The sequence below is a fragment of the Myotis nattereri genome (assembly GCF_964212035.1).
Source record: "Myotis nattereri genome assembly, chromosome: 9".
Taxonomy (NCBI): Eukaryota; Metazoa; Chordata; class Mammalia; order Chiroptera; family Vespertilionidae; genus Myotis; species Myotis nattereri.
Genome location: NC_138084.1, coordinates 54,985,505 through 55,003,655, shown reverse-complemented (window position 1 = coordinate 55,003,655; position 18,151 = coordinate 54,985,505). Strand labels below are relative to the sequence as shown.

The following is an 18,151-nucleotide window of genomic DNA, read 5'->3' as shown; positions in this document are numbered from 1 at the left end:
ACTCATTTTTTTTGAACTGGTTTCTAGGAAACTAGAGAGAAATGAAGGAGACAGAACCAACCAATTAAAACAAACTTACGATTTATTTACCAATTAGAATGTTATTTGCATTCTCACTTTAGCAAACAAGAGAGATGACAGGGGAAATATGAACACTGATTGAGTAAATAATGTGAATAAGGAAACTTGAGATAAATGACATTATGCTTATATTTAAAAATAGAAGTCCTTACCTTTTAGTAATACATACTAAAATACTTACAGATTGAATTATATGTCTGAAATTTGCTTCAAAATTACCGAGGGGAGATAATACGAAAGTAGGTGGGGATACAGATAAAAGACATTGTGTAATTATTAAAGCTAGAAGATGGCTATCTTTTATATATATATATAAGTGTGATTTTTTCCATAATAAAAAGAAAGTTTTACCAGAAAAATCCTTTCGTAATGTATATATACGGCACCACAAATTTTTTTATTTAGCAAAGAGGATGTTGCCCACTGGGTTTTCATAAAAAGAGGTAAGCCAAAGTATAAGAACACTTCTATCTTGGGCATTTTTAAATCTTAAGAAGCAATGATGTCTCAAAGAGTGTTTTACTGAGCATATATCACATTCAAGCCATTTGGCTAGAAGCTACAGGCATTTAATATAGAAAGCAATATATACAGACTAAAGATAACATCATTAGATGTAAAGCCCCTTATATAACACAAAATATTTATGGGGAAAAAGACAGAAGAACACCTAACTAATGCTATGGGATATATGTAAACACAGTTTGTCATGTCTATAGTTTCTAAAACATACTTAGCATTAGAAACTCCTTCATTTACTATATGAATTAAACAATAATTTTCTAAAAACCACTCTATTGCTGTTGTTTTTCAAAACCTAAAGTAGCCCTGGCCAGGTGGTTTAACTGGTTGGAAGGTCATTCTATATACCAAAAGGTTGCAGGTTGGATCTCTAGGAAGGGGAGGGATGTGGGGAGGGGGCAAGGAGCGTATGGGAGGCAACTGATCTCTCTCTCTCAAATCAATGAAAACATATCCTCATGCCCTAACTGGTTTGGCTCAGTGGATAGAGCGTCAGCCTGAGGACTAAGGGTCCTGGGTTCGATTCCGGTCAAGGGCATGGACATTGGTTGCGGGCACATCCCCAGTGGGGGGGTGTGCAGGAGGCAGCTGATTGATGTTTCTCTCTCATCAATGTTTCCAACTCTCTATCCCTCTCCCTTCCTCTCTGTAAAAAAATCAATAAAAATATATTTTAAAAAAAGAAAACATATCCTCATGTGAGTATTAGAAAACAACAACCCTAAAGTTACTTCTTTCTATGAAATTCTTATCGAAAAGCTATTCTGCCAGGCAAAACTACAGAGTAACTCCTCACTCCCCACTTTTCAAAGAGCCACATTTAAAGGCATACTCTATTACTACTGAAGATTGAAAACTGATTAATTAAAAAGTAATTTAAAAGATTAATTCTGAAATTAAACTGTCCTTATATATAACACATATATGATATTCACACAACTGTCCTCTAATTTTCCTGATGAGTTTTTTTGATCACTTCTAATACACAAAGAAATATGTAAAGTAAAAGTTTTAATTTCTCTCAAATAATTTTTCAAAAGAGCAAATAAAATAACTGACACAAAGTGCCTTTTGAATTTAAAAGATTCTAAAATATTTGAAAGACACACTGCAGAAACTTTCTATTTAGAGAATGTTCACTAAACCTGCTCTTAATACAAAACAGATTAAGATTTATCAAACTCTGTTGGGACTTTTAAACAATAGTGTTAATATATAAACAGCACAAAGAAAATGTGATTTGCAAGTCTCAGTATCAATGCATACACATTTCAATTATCCTAAGAAATCAATCTGTAAAAGAGTTTACATTTATCAGATGATTAACAACCATTATTTAAAATTGCTGTTATTAAAAATATTAAGGGGGAATTTTTAATTGCCTTTAACTTAACTACACATTACAGAAGAAACACACAAAAAATTTTAATGATTACTAAACCGTGCCAGTTGAAAAAAAAAATCAGTCATTTAGACAGTTACAATTCAGATAGAAGAAAGCTTCAGCTTCAAGCAATCGCTTTCTTTCCTTGCCCTTCCTTAACCTCAACTCTGCAGAGCTATGTTCTATTGGAATTAAAAGTAATTAAGACCTAGTAGGTCATGTACATGTGAAAGTCCAACAAATACCACAGTAAGACCAAATATTAATTTTACTAACATTCCAAATAAAAACTATTTAACAAAAACTTCACTTAAAATATTTAACACTAAATATTCAAAAGAAAAATTAAGAGAAACCCAAAAGAAATAATACTTTTAAAAGTGAGATTTATGGCCCTGGCAAGTGTGGCTAAGTTGGTTGGAGTATAATCAGCAACCCATAGATGTTTCTCTCTCACAGTGATGCTTTTCTCTCTCTCTCTGAGACTCTCTCTCTCTCTCTCCCTTCCACTCCCTCACCCTCTCCCACTATCTTCCCTTCCTCTCTCTAAAAATCAATTTAAAAAATATTTTTACATGAGATTCATGGAAGTAGGTGCCATGTCTTACATTTGTTACTTATTAAATTCCCCTGTATCTAGAACACAGTTTAAAAACATAATATTCTAAACAAAACATATTTCCTAAATCATATCTAATATTCATTAAATTAAATAATAAGTAGTAAATTATGCAAAGTACCTTTGGATATTCCTGTCACATTAACATTAAAATCAATTGTTTTAATAATCAAACACCACAGAAATAGAAAAGCAATAGGGCTAGATGTTGGAGATTTAAGGAGATACAAATTCCTGCCCACCAACACATATTTTTCACCACCTACTATTCACAGCACCCTGATTAAGGTGCTACCATTTTAACCATTTTATCATACAGGTATATGTAATTATTACAGGCTACACGGGCATACCTTCACTTTACTGGACTTTAAATATGTTACATTTTTTACATATTGAACCCTAAGCCAATAAAAAGATTATGACTTGCTTTATTATAGCCTTTTGGAACCAAACTCATGTATCTCTAAAGCAGCGGTTCTCAACCTGTGGGTCGCGACCCCTTTGGGGGTCAAATGACCCTTTCACAGGGTCGCCTAAGACCATCAGAAAACACATATATAATTACATATTGGTTCTGTGATTAATCACTATGCTTTAATTATGTTCAATTTGTAACAATGAAAGTACATCCTGCATATCAGATATTTACATTACGATTCATAACAGTAGCAAAATTACAGTTATGAAGTAGCAACGAAAATAATTTTATGGTTGGGGGTCACCACAACATGAGGAACTGTATTAAAGGGTCGCAGCATTAGGAAGGTTGAGAACCACTGCTCTAAAGTATTCATGTACTGAACAACTTTCCACCTGCCGTCACTAAGCAGTGAACAACAAACTGCAACTTAAACAAACATACATGCAGGAGAGATCTAAAATTCATTTTTAGATTTTTCCTCTTAACTTATTGTCAATTTGTCTTTAATTGACTCACCGAATATAAATTGGGTTTATGTGCAAAGTGCTATCCACAATGCAAAGGAAAATCAGACACAAAAGTTGCCCTTGGAGAGCTTAAAATCTAGCAGGAAATATAAGTCAAGAGACTAAGTAACAAATGTAAATGCAGGAATGATTTCCAGCTGGGGAGAGCGAAGAGGAGGCAAGGACTGAGATGGGACTCACATGAGGAAGAGGCAGCATTCGAACATGAAAAGTGGAAGAAATGGGAAAGGGCACACAGTTTGTTTTCAACAAATATTTACTGGCTTTTGAACCTTTCATTATCTTTGGCACAGTACAGCTAGCTATTACCATCTGCTTTTTAGCAGTCTGTGGGGTAAGCGAACATCTTGATCCTTTCTCTTTGGCGACAGAAGAGGTGATCTAGGATGCATGCCCGGGTTTTTGCCTCCCAACACTGTTGCACAGCCCAGGTAGCACAAGAAAATGGAAAACTCCTTCATATGGTTTTACCGTAATTCTTTGGAAGCAACTAGTTCTTACCATGTTTGGCAAATTTGATGTACTTAAAAACAAAACAAAAAACTTAACTGTAACACCAAAGTAGCCTAGACAAAACCCATTGAACCAGAGCTAAAGATGGCTCTTCGGACAGCAACCCCCCCCCCCCTTTTTTTAAAGCACAGGATAAACAACACTTTAAAATAACTGTCAGAGCTATAAAATCTATTTGAGTCTGTATTTCTCCTCCTAATCTGCCTTGTTTCATTTTCATAAAACACAAGCCTCTATTACCTACTATCACAAGGTCTGAGCAACGAACAAGAAACTGTAGCTTTAACTTAAACACACATGTAAGAAAGTACTTTGGTTTCTATTCCTCCTCCTAATTTGAATGTTAATTTTTTTAAAAAAGAAATAACATGCAAATCACAAAATGTACATTGTATATGCCTACTGTTAACAGGAAACACAGAACATTATATATGTTTCATTTGGGCTTGTAAATTTACAAAGTTTGCATGGAAAAATAAACAAAGACTTCATTCTAACACTGCTAAATAGCATTACATATTCAAAATTCTGTTCTGAAACTTTATTGTTGGCAAATGCTTTTCCAGTTATTTCTTGGGCTTTATTAAGGACCCCAAGGCTTATTACTCCCATTTCAAATACAGTCCACGATACCAATCCTATCTTTAAAATAAAATAGAAATTGGCATCTTCACGTAAAACAAACTAAAGACCTCAAACATCATACAGAAATACTGAGAGCAAGGATTCAATTCTCCTAAAAGAATAAAATCTGGGGGATTTCCAGTTTCACGTGCCACTCCACCAGAACAAGTACAAAGCTGAACGAGCTAAATAAACCAACAACTCTTCTTGGATCTGTAAGAGAGGTGAGGAAGCAGGCGAACGGAACCTCTGCCCCTGACTGAGGCCACAGGGAGTCCTGGCTCACCTAGGCAGGAAACCAGGGCCTGGGGAGGAACACCTCAACGATCATTGAATGAACTGCTGCTGGCTCATACGGAGAAGTCTGAGAGTTAAGAACTCCGGGGGAAGCAGTCAAAAGGGGACTTCACACTTTCGTGAGTTTTACCTCCAAGAGCTTGACTAGGTTCACACAATACATTTCAGAGAAAATCCCCTGGTGCTTCCAAGCAGGGGGAAAATGCCTACCCTCAAAAGAAACTAGTTAACCAGAGCCTAACCTGCTAGGGTATCATCAGGGCCTAACTGCCCTGGGGGAGGGGAAATACGCAGCTCCAGCCCACTTGGACCACCCTGTCTCACCTGAGAAACACCTGTGCGGTTCACAGTCCAGAGGCACAGGCTCCCTACAGGACTGAGACTTAGGGACTATGGAATGCTTCTCCTCCTCCCCCGCCTCACTGCCATATTACTAGTCCTATTCACAGCAGCTCCTTTTACCCAGAACACCATGTCCAGCTATCAAAAAAAAGAAAAAATTACAAAACATCCTAAAAGGGAAAAAAAACAAACAAAACAGTGTGAAGAGACAAAAGCAGGCATCAAAACCAGATATGGCACAGATGTTGCAATTATCAGACCAGGAATTTAAAACAACTATGGTTAATATGCTAAGGACTCTAATGGAAAAAGTCAACAACATGCAAAAACAGATGGGCAATGTAAGCAGAGAGATGAAAATCCTAAGAAATAACCAACAAGAAATGCTAGAGATAAAAAACACTGCAACAGAAATGAAGAATGCCTTTGATGGGCTTAGTAGTAGATGACATGGCTGAGGAAAGAATCTCTGAACCTGAGGATACATCAAATAGAAACCTCCAAAACTGAAAAGCAAAGAGAACAAAGATGAAAAAAAACAGAATATCCAAGGACTATGAGCAACTACAAAAGGTGTAACATACGTGTAAGGGCAATACCAGAAGAAGAAGAAAGGGAAGAAATATTTGAAATAATGAGAATTTCCCCAAATTAATGTCAGACACCAAATAGTTTCAGCAAGCTCACAGAACACTACACAGGATAAATACCATATAAACCATACCCAAGCAACTCATTTTCAAACCAGAGGAGAAAAAAAATTTTTTAAAGAAAGTAAAAATCCTGAAAGAAGCCTAAGGAAAAAATAATCTATAGAACTATCCTCCCTAATCTTCAACAGTCCAAGGAAAATTATAAGAATGAGAATGATCGCCCTGGGTGGTTGCTCAGTGGTTAGAGCATCAGCCTGTGGACTGAAGAGTCACAGGTTCAATTCCCATCAAGGGCAGGTACCTTGGTTTCAGGCTCAATCCCTGGCCCCAGTTGGGGCACATGAGGGAAGCAACCAATCAATGTGTCTCTCTCACATCAATGTTTCTCTCTCTGTGTGTCTCCCCCTTCCTTCCACTCTCTCTAAAAATCAATGGAAAAATATCCCCAAGTGAGGATAAAAAAAAAAAAAAAAGAATGAAAATGATCTGAGCAGTATTGTCTTTCAATACACATGGGTTTTTTGTTTTAACCATTATCTTTTTGTCTTATAATTTACATACAATAAAAGTTACTCTTTAAGGTATGTAATTCTATGGGTTTAAAAACTTCATAGAGTTGGGTACTGTATTCAGTACTTTGATACAGAATAGTTCCATCACCAAAAGCATTCCCTCATTTTGTCCTTCCGAATCAACGCCTCCAGTCTCTGCCAACTACTAATCTGATCTCCCATCTCTATAGTTTTGGTTTTTGTAGAATGTCAAATAGATTGAATTGGTACAATATGCAGCCTTGTGGGAGGGAAGTTCACTACGTTTTGTGAATGGGTAAATGTATGTCTTTCACCAAATTTGGATGTTTTCAGACATTACTTCTTCAAATTCTTTTTCTGCACAAACTTCTTTCTTCTCTCCTAAAACACTTATTACACAAGTGTTAGAGCTTTCTATTGTCATTTAGGTTCTTAATCTTTGCTTTTCAGTCTTTTACTCACAATTACTACTGGGCTTTCTCCAACTTCACTTTTCTTTTCCCTGCCTTCTCCACTCTGCTACTGAAGTCATCTAGTAAATTCTTAGTTGCTTTAGCATTTAATAATATTTTTTGTGTTAATTTTCCATCCAAAAATTTGAATTTGGTTCTTTTTATGGTTTCTTTTCTTTGCTGAAACTTCAATATCCCCATTCGTGTCAAAGGGTTTGCACTTTTTATTATAACTCTAAAATTGAGATCATCTCAGGTTTGGCATCTGTTGACTGATGTTTTTCCTACAATTAGTTATAATTTCCCTGGTTCTTGGTATGTCAAATATTTTTAGATTGTACCCGAGGGACTAGTATTATGACACTCTTGGTCATGTTAAAGACTTCTGGTCCTCTGGAAAATTGATTTGTTGTCATTTTTGTTGCTATTTTTGTTGTTGTTGTAGGCAACCAACCCTGTTAGGTTCCAAACACAAGTCCTGACCCACCTTCTATGGGCTGTGGTTTCAATATCATTTTCCATTTCCCAGGTCTTTTCAGTGCCATTCAGTATATCCCCATTTGTGCCACCTAAGGGCAGTGGTCTACACTGTAGTTACTCAAAGCCTCTATTATGGTTCCACAAAGGAGTTCCACACATGCTCGGCACAGGGGTGATTTCAGACTTCACACACAGACTTGGGTCATCTTTTTCTCTACCGCCTGCCTCTCTATGACTTTTCCCACAGTCTGTTTCCCAGGCCCCTTTTCTTGATCCTCTGCCTACACTGGTTTTTTGACTCCCGTCATCGCACATTTCCTGTAATTACATCTGCCTCAGGGGTGAAGTGATGAGGGGAAAGGAGGAAAATCTAACAGATAGTCTCCCCACACTTCTTGGACGACAGGAGCCCCTTTTTCAGTCTCTTTGGTCAAAGGGACAGATTATCACTCAGTATTAAATGGCTGCATAGCTGCCACTGCCACAGCTGGAGGACAACCCCATGACTGGGGCCATCTGCAGTCCCACCAGAAGAATGAAATCAAAATACAGAACATAAAAAGAAAATGGTATTTTTCTGCACAGTCTCCTTCATAATGGGCCTTCCTTTCCAGTTCTCTAGCCATACACAGAGGAACACAGGGTTTCTCTTAGAGCTTTTTCTGTCTGGATCCATTGTGCAGACAGAAATAATCAAAAATAATGACTAATAAAACACATAAAAATAATGACTAATAAAACACATAAAAAGATGTCCAAAATCATTAGGGAAGTACAAATTACAACCACAATAAGTTAGATACCACTACATGTTTCTAGAATAGCTATAATAAAAAGACTGATAATGCCAAATGTTGACAAAAATCTGACAACAGGACCCCTTATCCGTTGACATTGTAAACGTAAAATGGTACTGCCACTTTTCTTAAAAATTTATTCATATGACCTCACAAATCTATTCTGAAGTAGCAACCGAAGAGACATTTAGACATATGTCGACACAATGACTTCTATGCAAATGCTCACAGAAGTATACATAATAGACAAAAACAAGAGACAATCCAAATTTTATTAAATAGATAAACAAAATATTATCCATACAACAGAACACCATTCAGTCATGAAAAGGAAAACTGATAGGGATGAACCTTAAAAACATGCTAAGTGACAGAAGTCAGAAACAAAAGAGTATATATACAGAGTGACCCAAAAAATCTATACACACACTTTGAATAGTTATAAAGGCAGTGTTTATTTAAATACATTTCATTTTCAAAATTGAGCTATCAGCTGTTGAAGTGTGTATACATTTTGGGGGGACACCTGTATATAAAGTTTTCAGGAAAGGCAAATCTATAGATTATGCTATAATAAGGAATAGATCTGGTCTTTGTTCCCAGTTCCTGGTACACAGCTTCAAAAATCCTTAAAATTTTCTCAGTGACAGGAGTGTCTGCTATGCTAATGGAGTGATTCATGGTGACAGCTTTAGAATTAGGCTCATCACTGGAATAATCAACCACATCACTTAATACAAATCCTTTCATTTCTGATCTGCCATGTCCCTACTTAACCACCACAAGCAATACTTGTCTCTACATAGCAAACTCACCTATTAAGAATGCAGTCAAGAGTCAACAAAGAGAAACGATGTACAAACAAAATGGTAATAATTATACATATGTATGTGTATGAAATTAAATTCCCTTGGTAATTCAAAAAGTTTAAATTACTTGCTGTTGAACATTATACATAAAAATCCTTTATACAAAGAAATGTTTTCTATATCTCAGAAGACTTTATTTTAAGTAGAGCCTGCATTTCCTAATGCATTCAACCACATCCAACTATATAAACCAAGGGAAGCAAATTTAAGTTCAGTGATCAGTTGGTGGACAGGAAGTAGTTGGGACTGGCCTTACCCATGTGGAAATAATTGCTTTCCTGGCCTAAAGCTCTTCTTATTAGGATCAAAACAAATTGATGTTATCTTAAGAACCCTTCCAATTTTTGAAAAATAAAACCTAAGTGTTCCATAGTTAGCCAGGTATTGTCCAGATATTGTTTATTTTGTTTAAGGGCAAAATCGTGGCACATTTATTTTTGTATTTAAATCAAAAGAGTTACTATTGTGAAGAAAATAAGGGCATTTCAAAAGATAATTATCTCGTACAGAAAGGTACAAAGTTGGTACAGACAAGACCACCAAGCTTAAACATTGTGATCTGATATTTTTAAAACCTCACTTTGGCCCTTGGCCTTCTTTATCTTCACCAGAATTTTCCAAATAAACTCAGTTTATTCACCAGGAGTATGAAATCCCATAGTATATAACATGATGAGCCATTTAAAGCAGATTTAGTGACAAAGATAAGCTATTTCAGCAAGAATAAAATACAAGTTCTGAAGCTCAATGTTTTATAATGCAATTCTGGCACGGACTCTAAATTTTCTAAGCACCTGCCAAAATGTAACATGTTGTTTGGATTCATAGAATTGGAGAACTGAAAATGTTACGTATACCAGTCTTCTGTGTCTGGCAGTTCAATATCTATACCATCCAGATTGATGGCTATTAAAGAAAACAACTTTTTATAAATGAGCAAGGTAACAATTCCACAACTTCTTTGAAGCCTCAGTTAATGTTTCATCATCCTGAAATAATGGCCAGCAGCATGTTATCTCAGCGATAACTTCCCACTTCATTAGAAACAGGTTTGCAACTTCCTTGTCTATACCTTGCTTGTTATAAAAATTCTCTAGGCCTTAATTTTTCTGTCTAGGTACTTTCCCATATTATTTCTTTTCTCCTTCTCTAGATATGGTCCATTTTTCATAAATATATAATTTTTTAAAGCTATATTCTATCTTCTGCTTGAAGAAAAATCATAATAACTTTTCTGGGCTAAATTCTGATAGATTATTTGCATAGTTTATTAATAAACATATAATTTGGAAATCACTCACAGAAGAAAATAACAACAGATGTGAATTATTTGGGAACCATCCAGAGTGGTGAGAATTACTCTTTTCTTTTTCTTTAGATGATATGGAGATATGGGAGAAAGCTAATCAAGTTAACAAAGAGTATCTTTCAATGGCAACTTACATGTGTAAAGTATCTTAATATTTTCTTCCGTTATAATACAATACATAAAGCAGCGTATTGCAGAAGAGATAATCCCATTTTTCTTGACAGGATTAGCTGAGCCTTAGTCTGCATTTCTGAACCGTCAGTCAGTGTCTTACCATTCTCAGTAGGACTTTTGCCCAACTAAATCTTGCAATTATCAGGAGAACTAAATTTTCATTAAGTAATGACTTCACCTTGTCTTTTAAATAGCATTCTAATTTGTTTGCACGTGTTAGTTTTCCTGTAACAATGCACTTCTCCGTACTATGTTTATTCTATATGTAGAAACAAAATCCTGATCAGCAGCATTTGGTTGGTTGAGTAGTATACCACGAGTCTGTAACTGACCATATACTCTCTCTGTTACTGAGCTATTGGCACGAGACAGCAGAGGGCACTGGCAATATACGCTGACCTGAATATCTTGAGTCCCATAGGAAGGAAATGTTCATTCAAAAGTACCACTGCTTTTAACACTCCTATTAACGCAGCTATTGACCCCCATAATATCTAAAGTCTGTCTATTACTTTCCAAGTGTCAGTTCACACACTGTTCTAAATAAACACACTCCCAAGCTCTCCATGTACTCACTCTTAATATAAAAAGAAACACTCCATCATGTTTAATTACATAAAAAATAGTTATCGTTTAGTACAGGTTAAACTCTAAAATACTTGCTTTGTGCCAGATATTGTGCTAGCTGCTTTATACATAGTGTCTAACTTATTTCTCACAGAGTAATGCATGAAGTGGATGCTTTTATCCCATTTACAGAAGACAACACTGGCAAAGTTCAAGTGGCAGGTTATGGGCTCAGCCACTAGACTGTAAAGCTTCCTAAGAGTAGAAACCATTTTAGTTTTATTTACATTTAAAAACCAACACCTACAATAGTGCCTGGCACTCAATTAATATTTAGGGAAGAAAGAAAAGGGAACTAGACCTGATTCCAGTGCCATGTGTCACATCTGCTTTAAGATGCTCTCAGTAAATATCTGCTCATTTGATTAGATTTTACAAGCCACTAGCTACAGGCATTTTACTAGCCACGAGGCCTCAGAGACTTCACTATTTTAAATACTAACACTTTAAATATGCGTATGTAAAGCCCATTGCCTTGCATTTAGTGGCCATGTAATAATTATTAGTTCCTATTCTCTTCTCTAAAAAGTAACAGAATGATAATTTATATATATGTATTTATAAAACTCAAATGAAACACAAATAAAAATATAATTTTAAATACTAACACTTTACCTGTTAAACACACATATTTTCTAAGGTGATATTAAAAGAGAAATAGTAAAAAAAAATAAAAATAAAAAAATAACTAAGAAAAAATATATGCTATTTAAAAACATAAATATGGCCCTGACCATTGTGGCTCAATTGGTTGAGAGTGTCCCAGGCACCAAAAGGTTGCTGGTTCAATTCTTGTCCAGGGCATGTGCCCAGGTTTTGGGTTCAGTTGCCGCCCCAAAATTAAGAAACACATTTTAAAATTTTCTACCCAGAAAATTATCTGCTTTCTAGCTTATGTAACTGAATCAAGATACAAAAATTCAGCTAGCTCTTATACAGGATTGTGCAAAGTGCACATCAACATGGCTAGGCATTTAGTCACAAACAGAATTGTGAAAGGGTCAGCATTTTTTTCTATTCATTTTTATGTCCTATATTACATATATGAAAAAATAATAGTGATAATGAGAATGCATTAAAAATCTGGATGATTATATAATCTTGGAGTCTTAGCTACTATGTTATTTTCAATTGTCAAACTGAATGATTAGACCACTGAATGATTAGAAAACTTTAGTCAAGTAAGTAAATTACATCGAGAAAGATTGCATTGTAGAGTGGGACGTATAGGCTTTGGAGGCATACTGGGGTTCAATTCCCAGCTCTCCCATTTCCTGGCTGTTTGATCACAGGTAAAATGTTTAACTTCTCTGACCCTCAGTTTATCTATAAAATGGGCATAATAATTATTCCACTGCAGAGTTGTGATGAAGATTTTAAAAGATATCACTTCTTTGCTTAAACCCTCCAATGATTCATTATAATTTATAAAGTATGTTTCAGACTCTTTCAAAAACACCTTCTTACTTTCAGAGAGAGGAGCTATGTTTTCTGGTTTCAACATCTTAAAATGTCCAAGCAGAAATGTCCAATTAGGTAGACAAAATGTAGACGTAGTGACAGATTACAGTGAAGGGTAAGCTAGCAGAGCTCAGTGTCGTCATGCATCCAGATAACAAATTTACTCAAAAACTGGTCTTTTTATAATGTAGATATACCAGTCTTTATTCCTCCTACCTGACATAATTGTCATAGGGTTACTTATTAATCCCCGTTTAACAAATAATTTTGTAGTAATGGGCTAGAACAATTTTTTAAACCCCCTCGGACAGCAATTCTCAACCTGTGGGTCGCGACCCCTTTGGGGGTCGAATGACCCTTTCACAGGGGTCGCCTAAGACCATCGGAAAACACATATATAATTACATATTAATTACAATGATTAATTACTATGCTTTAATTATATTCAATTTGTAACAATGAAATTGGAGGTCACCACAACATGAGGAACTGTATTAAAGGGTCGCGGCATTAGGAAGGTTGAGAACCACTGCCCTAGGATAAGTAACCACTGCCACTCCCATCCCTTAACATATCAAAAGTTTTCCATTATGATAAATATGGTGATTTCCGCTTCTGTTTTAAATAATCCCTTATATTGTTAACCTTTTAGTTTATCTCATACTCCCAAATGATATCTCTGTTATTGCCTTCATACTAAAATTTAGCACATTCCAAGTGGAATCTGCACTCCGGGTACTTCCAGACTCCACCTAAACTAAGCATTTCTATTCTATCCAGATTTTTTTTTTCAGGTATTGATACAATTGTCTCCTCCAGCAGAAAGAGAGGTACTCTAAAAACAGGAACCATATTATATAGCACCGGGCCCACCAACATCTCCAATATGGGTATGTCACCCATATACATACACATATTCAATAACATATTTGCTTTGTTTTAATACTCTACTTCTAAAAGGCAAATAATTAAAACTAATTAGTGGCCTAACCTAACTACCATTTACTGGATATTTACTATATCTCACTCTCTATTTTTTTAAACTACAAAATATTACCATACATTATCAACTCTAAAATATCAGAGTCTTATAAGAAATCTCACAATTTAAGAGAGGTTAAATGTGAATAATAGTGAATGGTGACTGTAGGTGCCACTGGCTGGAAGACACAGTCCATCTTTAGGGATCTGAAAATGTAAGGGGGAAATGTACTTCTTTCAGTTTCAATTTTATGTTAGAAACTTTGTCCAACATTGCTCTGGCCGGTGTGGCTCAGTTGGTTGTCATCCCGTGCACCAAAGGATTGCGGGTTCGATTCCCAGTCAGGGCACATGCCCAGGTTGGGAGCTCCATCCTGGGGTGGGGGAAGGGGTTACAGGAGACAGCCATTCGACGTTGCACTCTCACATGGATGCTTCTCTCCCTTCTTCTCCCTCTAAAAATCAATAAACTATTCTTTTTTTTAAAATATATTTTATTGATTTTTTACAGAGAGGAAGGGAGAGGGATAGAGAGTTAGAAACATCGATGAGAGAGAAGCATCGATCAGCTGCTTCCTGCACACCCACTACTGGGGATGTGCCCGCAACCAACGTACATACATGCCCTTGACCGGAATCGAACCTGGGACCCTTCAGTCCCCAGGCCGACGCTCTATCCAGTGAGCCAAACCAGCAATAAACTGTCCTTTAAAAAAAAATTTAAAAAACACTTTGTCCAACATTAATACTTGTTAACCAGGTAAGTCACCTGTAGCAATCTGGGGAAGAAATGGATCAAAATACACTGCTTTAACTACTTCCCCAAATAGGTGCATATGCACTATGTGTTGGTGTCCTCAGAAGATTTCTTATAAAACCGCCTTGCATACATTTTCCCAAACTTCTTATTACAGAAGATAAAGTTCAAAAGTTCATTCCCCCCATGAGAAAATACATAGTAATTACTAAAATCTGATATTCATTTTGACACATTCTGGGCAGATAAATATATCTGACTTCATTAATGAGAATGTTTTCTTAAACTGGCACCACATACTACAGTTTGCTGAGAATACAACGGGGTCACTTGTCTTTTTCATACAAAAAATGTTACAAATTAATACCAAAGGGATTTGCCATTTAGGAGCCTATGATTTCCAAATGATTGTACATTTTCACCTAGCAAGCAGATATATTGACAAATACATTTTATAAAGTAGAGTGATAATTAGGCTAGTAATAGTTTTCAATAAAAATTTATTTCAGGTGGTAGAATTTTTTTTAAGAATTGGTAGAAACATAAAAGTCAAAATTTAAAATCTGTATCTTGAGTTTCTACTATAAAAAAGAGCAGACTAAATTCCATTTCTCTCTCTCCCCTCCTCTTCCTCTTCTTCTCCCCATCCCTCTCCTTCTATCTCTCTTAATCTGTAATAAATATCAGCATTTCAAATTATTTTATCCTAAGAAAGAAGTATCAGATCTATAGAGCATAAAACAGGAAAAAAAAAAGGGGGGGGGGGGAGTATGGGATCATTTTCATTAAAAAATATATATTTCCAGAAGTTGTTATTAAACAAAATATCATTTTCTTTTAAGCATAAAAACAATTGGCAAGTAAAGAATAAAAGGCTCAGCAATTCATTTTCAGCCCAAGATCAGGTTCCAATATGACTGGATTATTTAAAATAGATTATTAGGTCAGAGATACAACAGGTTTTCCTCAATTTGTTACATAAAGCATCATAAAATTCACATTTTTAAATGTCATTCTATGAATTAAGTACTAATACTTAGACCGGCCAGTGTGGGTCAGTGGTTGAGCCATGAACCAGGAGGTCGCAGTTTCATTCCTGGTCAGGGCCTGAGATGCAGGTGGCATGTAGAAGGCAGCCAATCGATGATTCTCTCTCATCACTGATATTTCTATTTATCTCTCCCTCTCCCTTCTCTCTCTAAAATAAAACCATATTTTTAAAAATATGTATATATCTGTAAGAAGTAATAATTATATCAAAATTATCATCTTACTTCTCCATTTCTTAACGTTGTGATGGTTCCTCTTGCTACGCCCATTCTAAATAATGTTTCTGTGGCCTGTAAAAAAAAAAAAAATCTAGAATGATTCAACTGTATATCCCACCTCCAAATTGTAAAAGACATTTCCAGTAACTTCTAGAGCAGTGGTTTTCAACCTTCCTAATGCCGCGACCCTTTAATACAGTTCCTCATGTTGTAGTGACCCCCAACCATAAAATTATTTTCGTTGCTACTTCATAACTGTAATTTTGCTACTGTAATGAATCATAATGTAAATATCTGATAAGCAGGATGTATTTTCATTGTTACAAATTGAACATAATTAAAGCATAGTGATTAATCACAAAAACAATATGTAATTATATATGTGTTTTCTGATGGTCTTAGGCAATCCCTGTGAAAGGGTCATTCGACCCCCAAAGGGGTAGCGACCCACAGGTTGAGAACCACTGTTCTAGAGAAACATCAATAAGGCACAGTAAAAGCTATAAGCTCTAACTTATACTCCCAAAATATCATTTCTAGAAGCTTTTAATGACATCAGGAGCTAAAACTAAATATTTTTAAGGTAATTTTGATTTGCTAGTATTTTTCCAGATCTATAGTCCAAATTAGTACACTTAGATAAGCTAAAACCTTAGTTTGATTAACAAAGATTAAATAAAAATTTAGCCTAGCTGGCATGACTCAGTGTTTGAGTGTCGACTTATGAACCAGAGGATCACAGTTCAATTCCCTGATAGGGTACATGCCCAGGTCTCAGGCTTGATACCCAGTGGGGGGGCATGCAGGAGGCAGCCCAATCAATGACTCTCTCTCATCACTCATGTTTTTATCACTCTCTCCCTCTCCCTTCCTCTCTAAAATCAATTAAAATATTTTAAAAATTGTTTTAATAAAATAAAAATTCAATACTTGCACTCAAATAAGAAATTGTTTGTTCTGATTTTTAGTTTCCATTTGAGTTTAGTTCAAATCACTTGACTGCCAGTGAAATACTGACAAAAGATGAAATAATTCAGTAATGTAATATATTAAATAACACAAAAAGACTTATTGGTTTCTATACACTAATAATGAATAACCCTAAAAGGAAATTAAGAATTCTATTTACAATAGCATAAAAAAGTACCTTTAGAATAAACTTAACTAAAAAAAGACTTGTTCACTGAAAACTACAAAACACTGCTGAAAAAGATTAAAGAACACATAAACAAATGTTAAAGCATCCTATGTTCACAAATTAGAAGATTTAATATCACTAAGATATAAGTGATATAAAGTGATATAAAGATTCAGTGTGATTCTTCTTTTGTGTTTTTTGCAGAAATACAAAAATCCATCCTAAATTTTATAAGGAACCTAAATAGCAAAAACAATTTTGAAAAGGAGGAAGAAACTTGGAGAAGTCACACTTCCTAATTTCAAAACTTACTACATTCAGCTTTGGTAATCAAACAGTAGTGTGATATTGTCATAAGACAGAAATATAGGACAATGATATAGAATAGAGCCCCAAAATAAACCCTTAAATATATATGGCCTGATAATATTCAGTAAAGGGTATCAAGACCTTTCAAACGGGGAAAGGACAGTCTTTTTAACAAATGCTGCTGGGAAAACTAGATATCCACATGCAAAAGAGTGAGACTGAACCCCTACCTTATACCATATGCAAAAATTCATTCAAAAGGGATGAAAAGACTAAATGTAACAGCTAAAACTATAAAACTCTTAGAAAAAATATAAGGGATAAGCTTCATGATTCAAGGTCTGGAAAGGACATGCTTCCCGGCTCCCAGGTGGCTACCTTCTTGTTGCATCCTCAGGTGGCAGGGAGCAAACAGAAGCAAGCTCTCTCTGTGCTTTTCCAGGGGTGACAAACCCCATTCGTGAGGGCAAAGCCCTTATGACCTCATCTAACCCTAATCCCCTCCCAAAGGCCACACTCCTGATAGCATCACAGTGGGAGGTAAGGTTTCAAAATGAATTTGAGGGGAACACAAATATTCAGTCCATAACAGGGTTGTTCCATTCAGAAGGGGCAAGTTCAGAGGCCAGTAGGTAGAATCATGCTTCGCATAATCAAAGATGAGTAAGATACCAATGAGGCTAAAAGGAAAAGATTGCATGAGAATTTTGTTGGAAAAGAGAGGATAGGATGTAAGTTCCTCTGTTCAATATGTGCTATTATTTTTTAATCTGGCATAAGAGAAATGCATTACCATCCTTTAATAATTGAAAATAAAATTCAAAGAATGCTCTACTAAACATCAATTTTAAGAATTAGTATATGAACAAAAAAAAGAGAAAATTTTAAATTTAAAATTTTAAGAAATCCAGGAGATGGAAAATTGGAGGAAACTGTAAGGAAATTGATGTATGTATACAAAAGTCAGTGTAAAATGTTAATTTGGATATAAGAAAGTCAGTAACAGAAGA

At 35.5% G+C, this 18,151-nt stretch overlaps 1 protein-coding gene across 1 annotated transcript in view; it reads right to left on the bottom strand.

Annotated features, from left to right (window-relative positions):
• The window catches only part of TMEM135 (transmembrane protein 135), a 216,582-nt gene that overhangs the window by 121,025 nt on the left and 77,406 nt on the right, over positions 1-18,151 (bottom strand). The window contains exon 5 of the mRNA XM_081100133.1: positions 15,701-15,766. Coding sequence (XP_080956259.1) covers positions 15,701-15,766 — 66 coding nt within the window. The remainder of the gene's footprint in view (positions 1-15,700; positions 15,767-18,151) is intronic.